The 15,762-nt window shown below is 44.5% G+C and overlaps 1 protein-coding gene across 7 annotated transcripts in view; it reads left to right on the forward strand.

Moving 5' to 3' along the window:
- Positions 1-15,762, forward strand: part of RERE (arginine-glutamic acid dipeptide repeats) — a 517,539-nt gene that overhangs the window by 269,308 nt on the left and 232,469 nt on the right. For all 7 annotated transcript variants that reach the window (XM_029066878.1, XM_029066882.1, XM_029066881.1 and 4 more), the window contains one exon: positions 15,012-15,117. In XM_029066878.1, coding sequence (XP_028922711.1) covers positions 15,012-15,117 — 106 coding nt within the window. The remainder of the gene's footprint in view (positions 1-15,011; positions 15,118-15,762) is intronic.

Below are 15,762 nucleotides of genomic sequence, written 5' to 3' on the forward strand. Positions count from 1 at the left end.
GCAGCTTCATCTAGAGAATCAGGAAGTTTTAAGGTCAGACAGTTTCCTTATGGAATAGAATCCAGGATCATTAGGTTCCCGAGAGCCCCACAGATTTGCTAGGGAGTTAACATCTTTGCCCATACTAATGTAGTGAGGAAAAGGGATCCAGAAAGCTTCGTTTGCATTCTTACTCGTGGATTCGTTTATTTTCCTTCCTGAAATAAGGAAGGTGGTATAGGGAGGCAGTCTTATTAAATGACTCCTTAAATGGATCATCAACCCTGGACTGTAAAGGTGGATATGTGTGAGTGTCTGCACACATGCACAAACAATATACCCTTTTGTTCATCTCGAAGAGGTAATGGGACAGAATCCAATATTACTTGGTCAATAAATTATTCTTACTTCTATAGAGATCTTAGAAAATGGGAGTTGCCCAGGAAACAATGTGGTACCCCAAACAACGGCAGCTTCTTGTCCTTGCTCACACTTCATGGAATCCCCGCATCGATTATCCGCGGCTTAACCAAGGCTTCTCATTTCCTGCCTTCCATTACTGGGCTCAATCAAGCCAACCCTTCTTTGTGGACTGTGATAAGCCATCAAGGCATGTTTCTATTAGAAAAGCTCTTGTAGATAGAACTGCCCTTAGATAACACTAGAAGGTTTAAAGGTTACAGTCTTTGTGTTGGTTCAGGTTAAGAGGGTAGAAACCAGGAGGCAAAGTTATCCCGATGAGTAGAAAGCTTGGGAAAGGTGAAATAGCACTGTAGGGTATTTGTGTTGAATGCTCCAAGCCTATTTTCTGACCAGATGAGGATATTTGCTAGCTGTGATTTGGATTCAGATTTCTGTGTATGGTGGAATTACTGAAATCAAAGAATGATTTACTCTCAACAAATACCTGTAGTGCACTTTTCAAAGTAAAACTGCTTATTTGGTTCTGAAGATGACTTTTATGTATTTCTGTTTGTCTGTAAGCAGCTCTTCGTTGTTTCCACAGTTTAACCAGGAGATCAACAGTACAGAAAGTCTGTCACTGATGTTTGAGAGAAGAGAGTGCTGGAGCCACATAAAATGGATACTTAGGGCTTCATAAATGATGAAAAGTCAACTCGTTAATTCAGCCAATATTTGAGCCCGTGAATTGGGGAGCTTTGGGGGAGGTGGAAAAGGATTAGCACTGTGGTTTGGGGAAAGGAATACTGCCCCAAGGGAAAGTCAGCAAGGTCAGTTGGAGTATCAGGTCCTTTGATTTGGAGGTGGATTTGTTTAGAATTTCCCAAAACATGAGAATCTGCTTTCTCTGAGACAGAGATTGCCTTCAGGATTTATTGGGCTTTAGTCCAGGAAGGAAGAGGTGGGGAAGAGTGGTTGATTAAAATAACATTGAACGTATCAAGCAAGGGAGTTGGCATTGAGGAAGGAGAAAGGGATTATCTGTATTTTTAAGGGCTTATTTTTAAGTGTTGGATCCTATCGAAATGATATGGAGAGTTAATGCTCAGATCTTTTCGAAGCAATGGTTTCCAATGTTTCAAAGAAAAGGCTTCTGACAAGATTGTGTTTTTTGTTTCTTCCTGTTTGCCTGCCTTCTATTTTTTGTTTTCTACCTTCCTGTTTTGCCACTTTGAAACTTCTGCTCGCTGAATTCAATATGCCCATCTGTCATCTCTAGTGTAGAGTACATTGCATCCAAAGCTAGTTACAATTGAACACAGTATCTAACCGGGGCAAATTCTGGGAGAGGAAGAGCCCGAAAGAGATGCTGCTGAAACCACTGTGAGGGAGGGGGCGTGGGACATCTGTGAGCATTTGCACCGTTTTTTAGTTGCAGCCCTCTGAGGATACTGGGACCCTGTGAAATCCTTACCAGAGATTAGAATATGAATGAGCAATAACTCGGGTGTTCCCCCCTGTAGATTGTCATCATAAAATACAGATTTTCATTTGTAAAACAAATGGAACTCAATCTCACAGATTTATACAGCCTTAGTAGACTTCGGGGGATGCACCTCCTGGAAGAGAGAAGGAATTGTTTATTAGACTAGTTTTAATAATAAAAACGATCATCTTGATACAAAAACCCCAAAACGTCTGATGTATTGTGGAATTTTTTTCTATCCTTGTTTGTTTTGCCACCCGGTGAAGTAAAAAGAGAGAACTCCCCCCAAAACAAATAAACTTGTTTCCTCGGAAAGTGCAATAAAGTCATCATCATTTCCAGTGAGTTTGTTTTGAAAGGACCCAACTAAATGTATTTAAACATATTGCTGTAATCAAGACTCTTAGCTTGTCATCCTCAAAATAGCTATTTACTTCCCAGTTTAGGGATACCACAAAGCTCTGATTTCGGTCAAGTCACTTCTGTGATTCAGTTTTCCTCATCTGTAAAATCAATCAATGGTATTTTCTGAATACTTATTATGTGCATGTTTCCTGCCCTCCAGGAGCTTACAGCCCGGAGGGGGAGACAGGCATTAAAATAAACTTTGGACTTGTACTCAAGTGGTAGGGGGCTGAAGGTGGGGTGAATATCAAGGGTCTAAAGACTGCAGATCCAAGTGCAGAGACAGCAGTTGGGGAATTGAGGGCTTAATCAGGGAAGGCCTCCTCTGGGAGGAAACCGGTGACCTAGTGGAAAGAACCTTGGTCTGGGAATCAGAGGCCCTGGATTCTAATCTTGGCTCCACTGCTTATTTGCTGTGTGACTTTGGGCATATCACTTAACATCTCTTTGCCTCAGTTACCTCATTTGTAAAATAGGACATGGATCGGGTCCGCCCCATGTAGGATGTGAACTTGGCCAACCTGATTATCTTGTATCTACCCCAGAGCTTACTACAGTGCCTAAAACATAGTAAATACTTAACAGATACTATTCAAAAAATAAGGGTTTGAAGGTGGGGAGAGTGGTGGTCTGTTGAATAAGGAGGGGGAGGGAGTTCCAGGCCAGAGGGAGGATGTGGGCAAGGGGTTGGTGGTGAGGTAGATGAGAGTGAGGTACAGTGAGTAGCTTGGAGTTGAAGGAGCAAAATACATGGGCTGGTTTGTAGCAGGAAATCAGCAAGTTAAGATAAAAGGGGGCGAGCTGCTGGAGTGTTTTGAAGCCACTGGTAAGGAGTTTTGGTTTACTACTTGGGTAGGTGGACAACCATTGAACACTGGGCAGGGAATGTCACCGTTTATTGTTGTATTACACTTTCCCAAGCGCTTAGTACAGTGCTCTGCAAACAATTGAATGAATGAATTTGGAGATTTTTGAGGAAGAGACATAAACTGAATTTATATTAGAAAAACGATCCAGGCATTAGAATGAAGTAAGGACTGGAGTAGGGGGAGACAGGAGGCAGGGAGTTCAGCAAGGAAGCTGATGCAGTAGTAAAGGCAGGGTATGATAAGAGTTGGCATCAGCAAAGTAGCATTTTCTGTGGAGAGGAAAGGGTGGGTTTTAGCCATGTCATGGAGGTAGAACTGACAGGCTATGGTGACAGGTTGAATATTTGTGTTGAATGAGAGAGATGTGTTGAGATTCATGCCAAGATTATGGGCTTGTGTGACAGGAATAATAGTGGTGTTCACAGTAATGGGGAAGACAGGAATTGGGTGGGAAGTGCAGTTCTGTTTTGGTAACATTAAGTTTAAGATGTTAGCAGGGCTTCCAAGTAAAGATGTCTTGAAGGTAGGAAGAAATGCGATTGCTAAGGAGAGAGGTCACGACTGGAGAGGTAGATTAGGGAATCATCTGCTAGAGATGATAGTAGCAGCCATGGAAGTGAATGAGTTCTCCAAGAGAGTGGGTGTAGGTGGAGAATGGAAGGCGACTGAGAACTGAGTTTTGAAGGACCCCCACGGAGGATGGAAAGCAGAGGAGGATCCCGCGGAAGAGACTGAGACTGAGCGACCAGAGAATAGGAGTGTCAGTGAAGCCAAGGTTAATTAATATTTCCAGGAGAAGGAGTTGGTCCTCAGTGTCCAAGGCAGCTGAGAGGATGGGGAGGAGGACTAGGATGGTCTGGAGGAACAAAAACCTCTCACTCTGGGCTTCAAGGCTCTCCATCACCTTGCCCCCTCCTACCTCTCCTCCCTTCTCTCTTTCTACTGCCCACCCTGCACGCTCCGCTCCTCTGCCGCTCACCTCCTCACCATCCCCTGTTCACGCCTATCCTGCCATCGACCCCTGGCCCACGTCCTCCCGCTGTCCTGGAGTTCCCTCCCTCCTCACCTCTGCCAAACTAACTCTCTTCCCCTCTTCAAAGCCCTACTGAGAGTTCACCTCTTCCAAAAGGCCTTCCCAGACTGAGCTTCCCCTTTCCCTCTGCTCCCTCTGCTTTCTATCTGCCCCCCCTTCACTTCTCCTCAGCCAAGCCCCCTTTCCCCCCTTTCCCCCCTTTCCCTCTGCTCCTCCCCCTCTCCCTTCCCCTCCCCTCAGCACTGTGCTCATTTGTATATATTTTTATTACCCTATTTATTTTGTTAATGAGGTGTACATCCCCTTGATTCTATTTATTGCGATTAAGTTGTCTTGTTTTTGTCCGTCTGTCTCCCCCGATTAGACTGCAAGCCCGTCAATGGGCAGGGATTGTCTCTATCTGTTGCCGAATTGTACATTCCAAGCACTTAGTACAGTGATCTGCACATAGTAAGTGCTCAATAAATACCATTGAATGAATGAATGAATGGAGGCTGTTGGATTTGGGGAAGGAGGTCTCCTTAGAGAGGGCGGTTTCCATGGAGTGAAGGGTTGGAAACTGGATTGCAGGAGGTTAAAGGGAGAATTGGAGGAAAGAAAGTAGAGGCAGTGGGTATAGGCAACTGGGTTTTAAATACCTGATCTCTCTCCCCATTAGACTGTGAGTTTCATGTGAGATAGGGGCTCTGTCTGATCTAATTGTATTGTGTCTAGTCCAGTGCTTAGTACAATGCATTGCCCATAGTAAATGCTTTAACAAATATCACAATTACAAATAAATTAAATTAAATTACAATTACAATTAAAACTCACCTCCTGAAGAAAGATGGAGGTGGAACTTGAGGGGGGCGATGCCAGATACCTAGAGGGGAGTGGGATGTTTTGCCCTCTCCTCGCCCTTCAGTTGCTCAGAGTTCAGAGGGAAACATGGTTTAATAATAATAATAATGTTGGTATTTGTTAAGCACTTACTATGTGCAGAGCACTGTTCTAAGTGCTGGGGTAGATACAGGGTAATCAGGTTGCCCACGTGAGGCTCACAGTCTTCATCCCCATTTTACAGATGAGGGAACTGAGGCAGAGAGAAGTGAAGCGACTTGCCCACAGTCACACAGCTGCCAAGTGGCAGAGCCGGGATTCGAACCGCAGACATTGGCTTGAAGTTATTACTTCAATCACCATTTTATTCATTCTCTCTGATTACAAGTCCATGATGGTCTCTGCAAAGGAACAGAGAGACAATCGGTCTAGAGGCTTCAATGTAGCAAAGAACAGATTTGTAGAAGAACAGTATCGAAATAGATGTGTTTGCAGAGAGATAAGATGACCCACAAAATATCCTGTCTCAAATGTTCAGAATGATTTTTCAGGTTAAGCTTCTAAATTAATTGGACAAAAAGCAGCACTCTTTGTAATAAGCTATCCTTAAGAGGAGCTGCGATTTGGAAAATACTTCTGATATCAGTGAAGCACAGATTGCAGCAAATTAGTATGTCAGCACATTTTTAGTTGCATCATCTGTCTAGGGATTTATGTGTAGCTGGTTATTTGCACATCTTCATTGTAAACACTTAGAAATATCCCCCCGACATCTGACATACAGACATCACGTATCCCGTCATGTAGACACGGAGTCTGATGCAATTCACTGACAAAAGAGAGTCACTATTTTGTTTTTAAGGGCAATCATCCATTTTGAAAATGTGGAGAACTTTGATTCTAGTTACGTCAAATGGTGGTACATGACTCCAATTCTTCCAAATAATTCATTCACAGTGCCAATTTTGCAGTCTGGGTGGTTTCAGTGAAGTAATAGAAGTTGTAATGGTATTTTTTTGAACTCATCCTGAATACAGTACACTGTACTAAGTACAGTCCACAAGACACGTTCCCTTCCCAGAAAGTCCTTATACTCTTAAACAGGAGACATAAAAATGTGTTTAAACATTGGAATCAGAATGAATAAATCGACTATTCAAACATATCTATGTACAACAGCTCTAGAGGCATCTGTAGGGGTGGTGCAACTCAATAGCATTGATAGAATGCCTTCTGCGTGCAGAGCACAGCACTAAGTGGTTGGTAAAGTTGAGAAAGGGAAGGTTAGTTGGAAGAGGTGAGATTTTAGCAGGCCACTGGAGGTCAGAAAGGCTGAGGATGGCAGATTTCAGGAAAGAGGGAGCGAGAGGCCAGGTGGATAGTGTGAATGAAGGATCAAGAATGGGCTGGTCAGGAGCAGGATACAGGGACAAGGTGGGCTTGGATGGTGCAAAGAATGTCAATTGGGAAGTACTCATTCATTCAGTCATATTTATTGAGCGCTTACTGTGTGCAGAGCACTTTACCAAGTACTCAGGAGAGTACAATATAATCAGACACATTCCCTGCCCAAAACGAGCTTACGGTATAGAGCGGGAGATAGACATTAATGTAAATACATTACAGACATGTACATAAGTGCTGTGGGGCTGGGATGGAGGTTAAATAAGGGGAGTAAGTCAGGGCGATGCAGAAGGGAGTGGGAGAAGAGGAAAGGGGGTCTTAGAGAAGGCCTCTTGAAGGAGATGTGTCTTCATTAAGGCTTTGAAGGGGGAGAGTGATTGTTGGATTTGAGGAGGGAGGTTCGTGGCAAGATGTGGGCTGGGGGTCGGCAGTGAGATAGACGGGATCGAGGAGCAATGAGAAGGTGAGGAGAGTCCATATGTAAGATTGAGAGAACCGGTGGAGAGCCAATGATAAGGAATTTTTGTCTGATGTACTAGGAGATGGACTACCATTGCAGAGTTTTGAGCTGAGTGACATTTCAGGAACGTGATAAGGGCAGCAGGGTGGAGTAGGGACTGAAACGGGGAGAAGATGGAAGCAGTCAGACCAGCGAAGAAATTCATCTCTATGGAGAAATCTCTCTAAAACCTCCAAATTTTGAACCACTAAGATAATGCAAGATTCTGGAATGGGATTCCATTGTCGATTTCATTTGTATTTGAAAATGGGTATCACTACACCATTGGCTTAAATAGGGACAAATAAAAAGGTGTTAGCAGGCCCCGGAAGAACCCCAGCAGGCCCCGGAAGAACCCGTCTCTTATCTAATCATCATCATCATCATCACCCAAGTAGTCGTTATGCATTTAATGTGTGCTGTAAGCACTGTACTAACCTCTGGGGTAGATATAGCAATGGCAGATTGAACAACAGTCCCTGTTCCGCAAAGGGGCTGCTGTCCAGGTTTTTCCAAAACTGCCACTTCCAGGGCCTCATCCTTGCCCTCCAAGGCTGACACTTGCCCTAGCGTTTTCATGAAGAAGTTCTTGTGTCCGCTGTTGGAGTCTTGAGTTTGTAATCTAGGTTTGAAATTTGATTCTCTGGAACATGAGGATGTACCTCAGCAGTGGTGAAATGCTTGTTAAATGGAGCTTTTTGGTAGGTTAAATTTGTTTCTGGGTGATTTTTGAGAAGCATTGCTGAAAGGGAAAAAGATATAAAAGTTTTCCCTTTTTTCAGAGTCCTTTCATTCAAGGGAAATTTCACCCTAAGAGCAGTTAAAACTGCCCTGTGGTCAGACCTCTTGGAGCATATAATTAAAGCTCCAGAATGCATACTTAGCTGTTCGTCAGTCAACTCCATACCCAGTTACGGAAACACTGTGGTTTTTAAAAATGCATGAAAAGTACACAGTTGCTCAAAAAGGGATGTTCTTAAACCAGATTGCATGCATGTGTTAGCCATTTAAAAGAACCACGCCCACTTCCCAAATTTCTGGAAAAACTTGGTTAGCTCTTAAGCCACTTCAGCTTATAAAATAAAGGTTTTCAAACTTGCTCAGTTGGCACTGAATCTGCGCTCTGCCATCATATGAAATTTGAGTTCTCTATCGGCTTTATGGGGATATTCCCCCCCCCCCTTTTATGATATTAAGCACTTACTGATGTCCCAAGCACTGGGGTTAATAGAAGACAATCATGTTGGACACAGTCCCTGCCCCACGTCGAGCTCACAGTCCAAATAGAAAGGACTAGGATTTAATCCCCATTTTACTGGGGAGAAAACTGAGGCACAGAGAAGTTCATTCATTCAATAGTATTTATTGAGTGCTTACTATGTGCAGAGCACTGTACTAAGCGCTTGGAATGTACAAATCAGTAACAGATAGAGACAGTCCCTGCCCTTTGTCGGGCTTACAGTCTAATGGGGGGAGACAGACAGACAAGAACAATGGCAATAAATAGAATCGAGAGGAAGAGCATCTCATTAAAACAATAGCAAATAAATAGAATCAGGGTGATGTACATTTCATTAACAAAATAGATAGGGTAATGAAGATATATACAGTTGCATGGACAAGTACAGTGCTGAGGGGATGGGACCGGAGAAGGGGAGAAGAGGGAAGGTGGGGAGAAGAGGGTTTAGCTGCGGAGAGTGAAGTTAAGCAACTTGCCCAAGGTCACATAAGCAAGTGGTGGAGCCAAGATTAGAACCCAGGCCCTGTGACTCCCAGGCCCATGCCTTTTCCACTAGGCCACAGTGCTTCTCATCTCACCTGTGTACCTTGATTTTTCTCCAGCTGCTATTTTGACCTCATGAAGCTGCTGCTTCCACTGCGAGCATTACCCAAGTTGAATGCATGATGGTAGGTAGGAGTCTGCCGTGTGATGAGCTTACCCCAAGAGCCAAGGATGCTGGCTAAAGTTCAGGTGGTTGAGGCTCTATGACTGTGTTTCAGTGGTGAGGCTTCTAATGCTCCCCTCTTGACAAAAGTAACCTGAATGTTGGGGTTCAGGCATCCAAAAGGTACTTTGGATGTTTCTTACCTTCTTTAGCTTGCAAGCATAATTTCCTTCTTGAAGTCAGTGAAATTAAAATGGGGCCTGTAATTAACTCGTACACTGTGGAATTAAAAGAGAAAATACACACCCACTCCATACACCCACACAGTCACACACGTGCGCGTGGCGCACGTACACACACACACACACGGCACCCCCCTGCAGTGAGCCCTGTGATTCTGTTGGTCTTTGTGGTTGCTATTTTGGGTTGAGAATCTATTCCAGAGGGAGAGCACTAGGCTGTGCTTCCTGGTAGCAACTGATCTGATTCTGTGTGATTATTGTAATGGCTGAGCTGTGTGGCAGGGATGTGGTGAAGGCAGTCAGTTTAATTTCACAGGATAAAAGCACCAGAAGGAATCTTGCACCGAGCAGTATGCCACCGGAACACGGTGTGCTGGTTAAAAATGACCTATCTCAATTTTCACGGGCTCCTTGAACAGTAATAGTAACCCCCTGCATCTTGCTGCTCATCATTTCTAGGTCTCTGTGTCCTCCCCCATGCAGTTTTCACAGATTCAGACTTGTCTAGATTTGGGGAGGTGGGGTAAGGGTGAGAAAAGAAAACTGCATTTTTTTTTTTTTTTTAGTTTGTGTGTGGGAGTGGTTCAGAAGCGAAAGTTCAAATCCAGAGTTTCATCAACCCTATCCACTGAACCTTAATGTGACAACAAAAGCTCTGAGCCGTTGTTTCTAATGTAAATAAAGGAGCAGTTTCCCTTGATGGGTCCATCTTCTCCTTGGCTTAAATTCATGGGTTCCCTTTTAGTGCTAGTTGCCTCTCTTCTCTGTATGTATATGAATCTGTCTCTCCTCTCTCTGAGTCTCTCTTCCTCTGTGTTTCTACTCTCTCTGCATCTCCCGTCTTTCCCTCTCTCTCCTTCCCTTCCTTCCCCCTTCTAATATTTTGGCTTGCTGAAGAAATAAAACATTGTCTCTCCTCACCTGGAGGTCAGTATTTAGGATTCTACTGCAGGGTTCCCTACTCTGAGCAGTTCCCTCCCTGGAGGAGCTTTTCCTCTCTCATCCTTAAGAGGATGGGAGGTGGGAGAAGTGTTGGAGAAAGACGGCCAAGAAAATGAGCCAATTTTACTTAGGAAAGCCTGTGCTGGCCTAAGGCTCTTGCCACCCCATCCCCTCCATTTATTTGTAAAATGGAGATTGTAAATTGAGAAGCAGCGTGGCTTAGTGGGAAGAGCATGGGCTTGGCAGTCAGGGGTCGTGGGTTCTAATTATGACTGCCACTTGTCAGCTGTATGACACTGGGCAAGTCACTTAACTTCTCTGTTCCTCAGTTACCTCATCTGTAGAATGGGGATTAAGACTGTGAGCCCCACGTGGGACAACCTGATTATTTTGTATCTGCACCAGTACTTAGAAGAGTGCTTGGCACATAGCATAGTAAGTGCTTAACTAATGCCATCCTTATTATCATTAGTATTATGGAGGTAGCCATACCATGATTCTACATTTTCTCAGAATACAGTTACAGAAACTGCCCTGGAAATGAAAGGGATCACTCTCTCCTTCTACCCTTTTTGTATTCTCTCCCCCTTCTTTCCATGCGTTATCTTCTGGTTGGTGATGGTGGAGCTAGGACCGTTAGAAATTATAAAATGGCATAGGCCTGATGCCCATGGAACAATTAGAGGGGAAGAGGGTCTCAACAAGATACAGGTCAATTGCAATAAAATAAAGGCTGCTTTTGGGGCATTCTGTACATCGAATGTGGTGGAATAATCAGCAGGGCCTGGCAGCCATTAACGACCACAGGACAGCCCCGTGAAGGGAAACCAGACTCAGATTTGCAATCAATCGGTCTCTTTCACATTAGAAAACTACTGGACTGCCATGGTTTTATTTCAAGGTGGAGAGTTAGCAGGGGTCCCTAGGGGAAGAAGGGAAGTCACCATATTTCCTTAAAGTGAGAGAGAGCGGGAGGCTTTGTGTGCCTTTCCATCTCCCCTTCATTCCATCCCTTGCCCCTCTGTGGTTTGTTTGGGTTACAAGCCTGTTATCTTTAACTGCTCGTATGTTATTTTTGTAAATCTCTAATGAAGCTCCAATTCCTTTATAAGGCACAGGCATATTTCACTTTGGTTTTTTTTGGGGGGGGGAGGGGAGCGTTGTGGGGAAGAGACGAGCTGTTTATTTTTGAGGCTCCTTATAAGGTATTTCAGCATTTTGTAGTTGGGAATCAGCGTTCCAAAGACTTTTTCTGACACAATGGTGCCACTAACTGGTGATTTTGCGGTACTGCCTATATTTTTAATCATATTAAAAGAAAAAAAAGCCTTCCTAAATTTGCATGTTTTTGAATAGGACTCTTCACCCTAACAGGCCATGAAGGATCGGAGGAGGGGTTAGGGATAACCTTACTAACTCCTTAAATATTTGGTCATTTGGAATAAAATATTGGACAGAGAATCAGAAAAGGCTTGAACTGCTTTCGTGATTTGAAAAACAAATCCAAACTGAATCTTGCACTTGCTTCACGCTAAAAGAATTTTAATTTCTCATTAACCCTCCCTTTAATTTTTTTTAAGTGCCTTGGAGTAGTGGAAAGAATCAGCTATTCAGGATTCAGTGTATCAGAGTCCTGTTAAGGAACAGATTCTAGGCTTTTAAAAGCAACTCTTCATCTAGGAATCGCTTTGTGTTTTTTTTAGGGTTTCTGTTTACATTTTATACACAGCAGAAAAGTGTAATGTGTGATTTGGATTCCTGGTTGCTGCCCTCATTTTTGATGTGCTCTGAGAGAGCTGCCCAAAGCGATTCCAGTTCCAGGGACTGAGATGCTTTGTGGTCCTTTGGGGAGTGCTTGTTTCTAAGAATTCCTGTCTCCCTTCCCTCTGAAAGAGACTGTTCTTGCTAGTTAAGAATAGCACACAAGGGTCTTTGTGGAAAGAGAAAATGTACAAACTTCCCCTCTGTGAGGCTGTCCTGATAGAATTGAGTTTCTTGGAGTGCACTCCAGGAGGAACTCCCGTTGTCCCTCTTGTTTGTGTTTGCCCTAATTCAGATGGGAAGGTCGCTTGGCAGAAGCCAGAGCAGCTGGCACATAGATGATACGCTGGACCTCATGCCACCCCTTTTGGCCCTTTAGCCAATATTCTTGAGCAGGAAAACATCGTTTCTGCCCTGGGGCCATATGCTCCTAATAGCTTTAATGCATATTTTAGAATTTTAGTTTAGCACTCTCCTAAGCTAAACTATTGTCCATTTCTTTGAGCAAAGCTGCCCACATCCTATATAGACTGGGAGCCCCTGTGAGGCAGGGACTGTGTCCAAGCTGATTAGCTACTCTGGAAGAGCATAAAAATTCCAGAATTATTATTATTATCATTATTATTTATGCATATCAATCGTGGTTATTGAGTGCTTACTGTGATCAGAGCACTCTACTAAGCTCTTGGGAGAGTACAATGTAGCAGAATTGGTAGACAGGTTCCCTGCCCACAATGAGCTTACAGTCTAGAGGGGAGGACAGACAGTAATAGAAATAAATTACAGATATGTACATAAGTAATAATAATGTTGGTATTTGTTAAGCGCTTACTATGTGCCGAGCACTGTTCTAAGCGCTGGGGTAGACATAGGGGAATCAGGTTGTCCCACGTGGGGCTCACAGTCTTAATCCCCATTTTACAGATGAGGGAACTGAGGCCCAGAGAAGTTAAGTGACTTGCCCACAGTCACACAGCCGACAAGTGGCAGAGCTGGGATTCGAACTCATGAGCCCTGACTCCAAAGCCCGTGCTCTTTCCACTGAGCCACGCTGCTTCTCTATGGGGCTGAGAGTGGGGTGAATGAAAGAAACAAATCCAAGTGCAAGAGTGACTCAGGGAGTGGGAGAAGAGGAAATGAAGGTTTAGCTGGGTAAGGACTCTTGGAGATGTGCCTTCAATAAGATGTTGAAGGTGGGGAGAATGATCGTCTGTGGGATATGAAGAGCTGGGGCGTTCCAGGCCAGAAGCAGGATTCATTCATTCAATAGTATTTATTGAGCGCTTACTATGTGCAGAGCACTGTACTAAGCGCTTGGGATGAACAAGTCGGCAACAGATAGAGACAGTCCCTGCCGTTTGACGGGCTTACAGTCTAATCGGGGGAGACGGACAGACAAGAACAATGGCACTAAACAGCGTCAAGGGGAAGAACATCTCGTAAAAACAATGGCAACTAAATAGAATCAAGGCGATGTACAATTCATTAACAAAATAAATAGGGTAACGAAAATATATACAGTTGAGCGGACGGGTACAGTGCTGTGGGGATGGGAAGGGAGAGGTGGAGGAGCAGAGGGAAAAGGGGAAAATGAGGCTTTAGCTGCGGAGAGGTAAAGGGGGGATGGCAGAGGGAGTAGAGGGGGAAGAGGAGCTCAGTCTGGGAAGGCCTCTTGGAGGAGGTGATTTTTAAGTAAGATTTTGAAGAGGGAAAGAGAATCAGTTGGGCGGAGGTGAGGAGGGAGGGCGTTCCAGGACCGCGGGAGGACGTGACCCAGGGGTCGACGGCGGGATAGGCGAGACCGAGGGACGGCGAGGAGGTGGGCGGCAGAGGAGCGGAGCGTGCGGGGTGGGCGGTAGAAAGAGAGAAGGGAGGAGAGGTAGGAAGGGGCAAGGTGATGGAGAGCCTTGAAGCCTAGAGTGAGGAGTTTTTGTTTGGAGCGGAGGTCGATGGGCAACCACTGGAGTTGTTTAAGAAGGGGAGTGACATGCCCAGATCGTTTCTGCAGGAAGATGAGCCGGGCAGCGGAGTGAAGAATAGACCGGAGCGGGGCGAGAGAGGAGGAAGGGAGGTCAGAGAGAAGGCTGACACAGTAGTCTAGCCGGGATATAACGAGAGCCCGTAATAGTAAGGTAGCCGTTTGGGTGGAGAGGAAAGGGCGGATCTTGGCGATATGGGAGGATGTGGGCAAGGGGTGGGTGGTGAGATAGATGAGATCGAGGTACAGTGAACAGGCTGCCGTTAGAGGAGCGAAAGTGTGTGGGCTGGGTTGTAGTAGGAAAGGAGTGAGGTAAGGTACGAAGGGCCAAGATGATTGAGTGTTTTAAAGCCGATGGTAAGGAGTTTCTGTTTGAAGTGTAAGTGGATGAAGAACCACTGGAGGTTCTCAAGGAGTGGGGCAACATGGACTGAACGCTTCTGTAGAAAAGCCATCTCGGCAGAAAGTGAAATGTGGACTGAAGTAGGGAGATTAGCCAGGAGGCCGATGCAGTAATTAAGGCAGGTTCGGAAAGTATAGGATAGCTAAAGAAAGGGTGAAGCTCCTTCACTGGACAATTTGGATATTTGGATGCCTATCACCTTTTAGGATTTATGCGAGTTGCTGGCTACGTTAGGTGGGGAGTGGAGTCATAGGGTGTGCTGTTGGAGGTGAATGTGGATGGGTTGGATAGATGGAGAACTTAGGGCAAGGAAATCTTTGGGGAAAGGTCTCAAACCAGTTCAATCCCAGCTGCTAAATCTCTTTAGACAGGTCTTCTGAAAGGAAAATTCCATTTTCGGAGTCTGGAAAGGCTCAGGCAAGAATACTGGCAGGTTCTCGCTGTATAGTGGCATTTGTGAATCTGGAAGTAAACTTGGTGCTCTGCAGAACTGAATTGTAATATCACCCAGGGATGAATGATGCTTGTGGCCCAAACTGATATACCACAGATCCAAAATGTAAACCAAGTTGAGAAAAACCACCTTTTTTCATCGACAGACTCTTGGGTTTTTTCAACTTACATTCTAACAGCAACCTGGGCCCATTACACGTTTTGGTGATCTTTAAAAATCTTCCTATCAGGGAAACTAAGCTACCTGTTTTTTGTTTGGGGGAGAAAAAGCATTTTCTAGGGTTCCTTAGGCTATGGTATGAGAATTTGGATTTATTGAACTGCCATTCCTGAGTCCAGCTCTTTGTCTGTTAATATTGTTTTGAGGACCTAAGCTTGGATAAGGCCTTTGAATTGCCTTGTGGTCATCATTCTTGCTTTTCTGTAATGTTTAAAATTTTCTTCTTTCAGAGCAAACGGGACCATCTACTCATGAACGTAAAGTGGTACTACCGTCAGTCTGAAGTTCCTGATTCCGTCTATCAGCATTTAGTTCAAGATCGACACAATGAGAACGGTGAGTGTTCCTTCTCCTAGGTTGGGGCTGAACAGCTCACTCAATAGGAAAGTGAGGGGAAGGAGGGCAGCGGGGGAAAACAGAGTCAGCACTTTCATCTGTTGGGACAGAAAAGGTGTCAGATCAAGTAGTCTGCATTGGCAGTGAATTTTAGCTGTGATCCAAGGCTTTATCCTTCTCTGATTTATTTGCTCTTGTGTTGTTTAGCTAAGATATGCAACATAAATCATCTCTTTTATTTGAAACATCCCTTATTCATTTTAGGGACATGGAAAGCTCATTTTCCTAAATCACCATGAAACAACAGCTGTCTGGACATGGTGTCTCTAGATAGTTGGATTTCTCAATTGAGTTTGTCCATTACCGCTTCCCTTTCGTGGGTCATCCTTCTGTTCAGAAAAATCTCGGTGGAAAGAGCAGTGGCTTCATTTGTGTTCCATGTTCCTGGCTTAATGGATAAAGTGTGGTCCTGAGAGCCAGAGGACCTGTGTTTCAGTCCTGGCTCTGCCATTTGCCTCCCATGTGCCCTTGAGCAAGTCATTTACCTTCTTTGTGCCTCAGTTTCCTCAACTATGAAATGGGGAAGCAATCAATACCTGTTCTCCCTCCTACTTGTCTGTGAACCCCATATGGGATAGGAACTGT

The sequence above is a fragment of the Ornithorhynchus anatinus genome, chromosome 5, assembly GCF_004115215.2.
Source record: "Ornithorhynchus anatinus isolate Pmale09 chromosome 5, mOrnAna1.pri.v4, whole genome shotgun sequence".
Taxonomy (NCBI): domain Eukaryota; kingdom Metazoa; phylum Chordata; class Mammalia; order Monotremata; family Ornithorhynchidae; genus Ornithorhynchus; species Ornithorhynchus anatinus.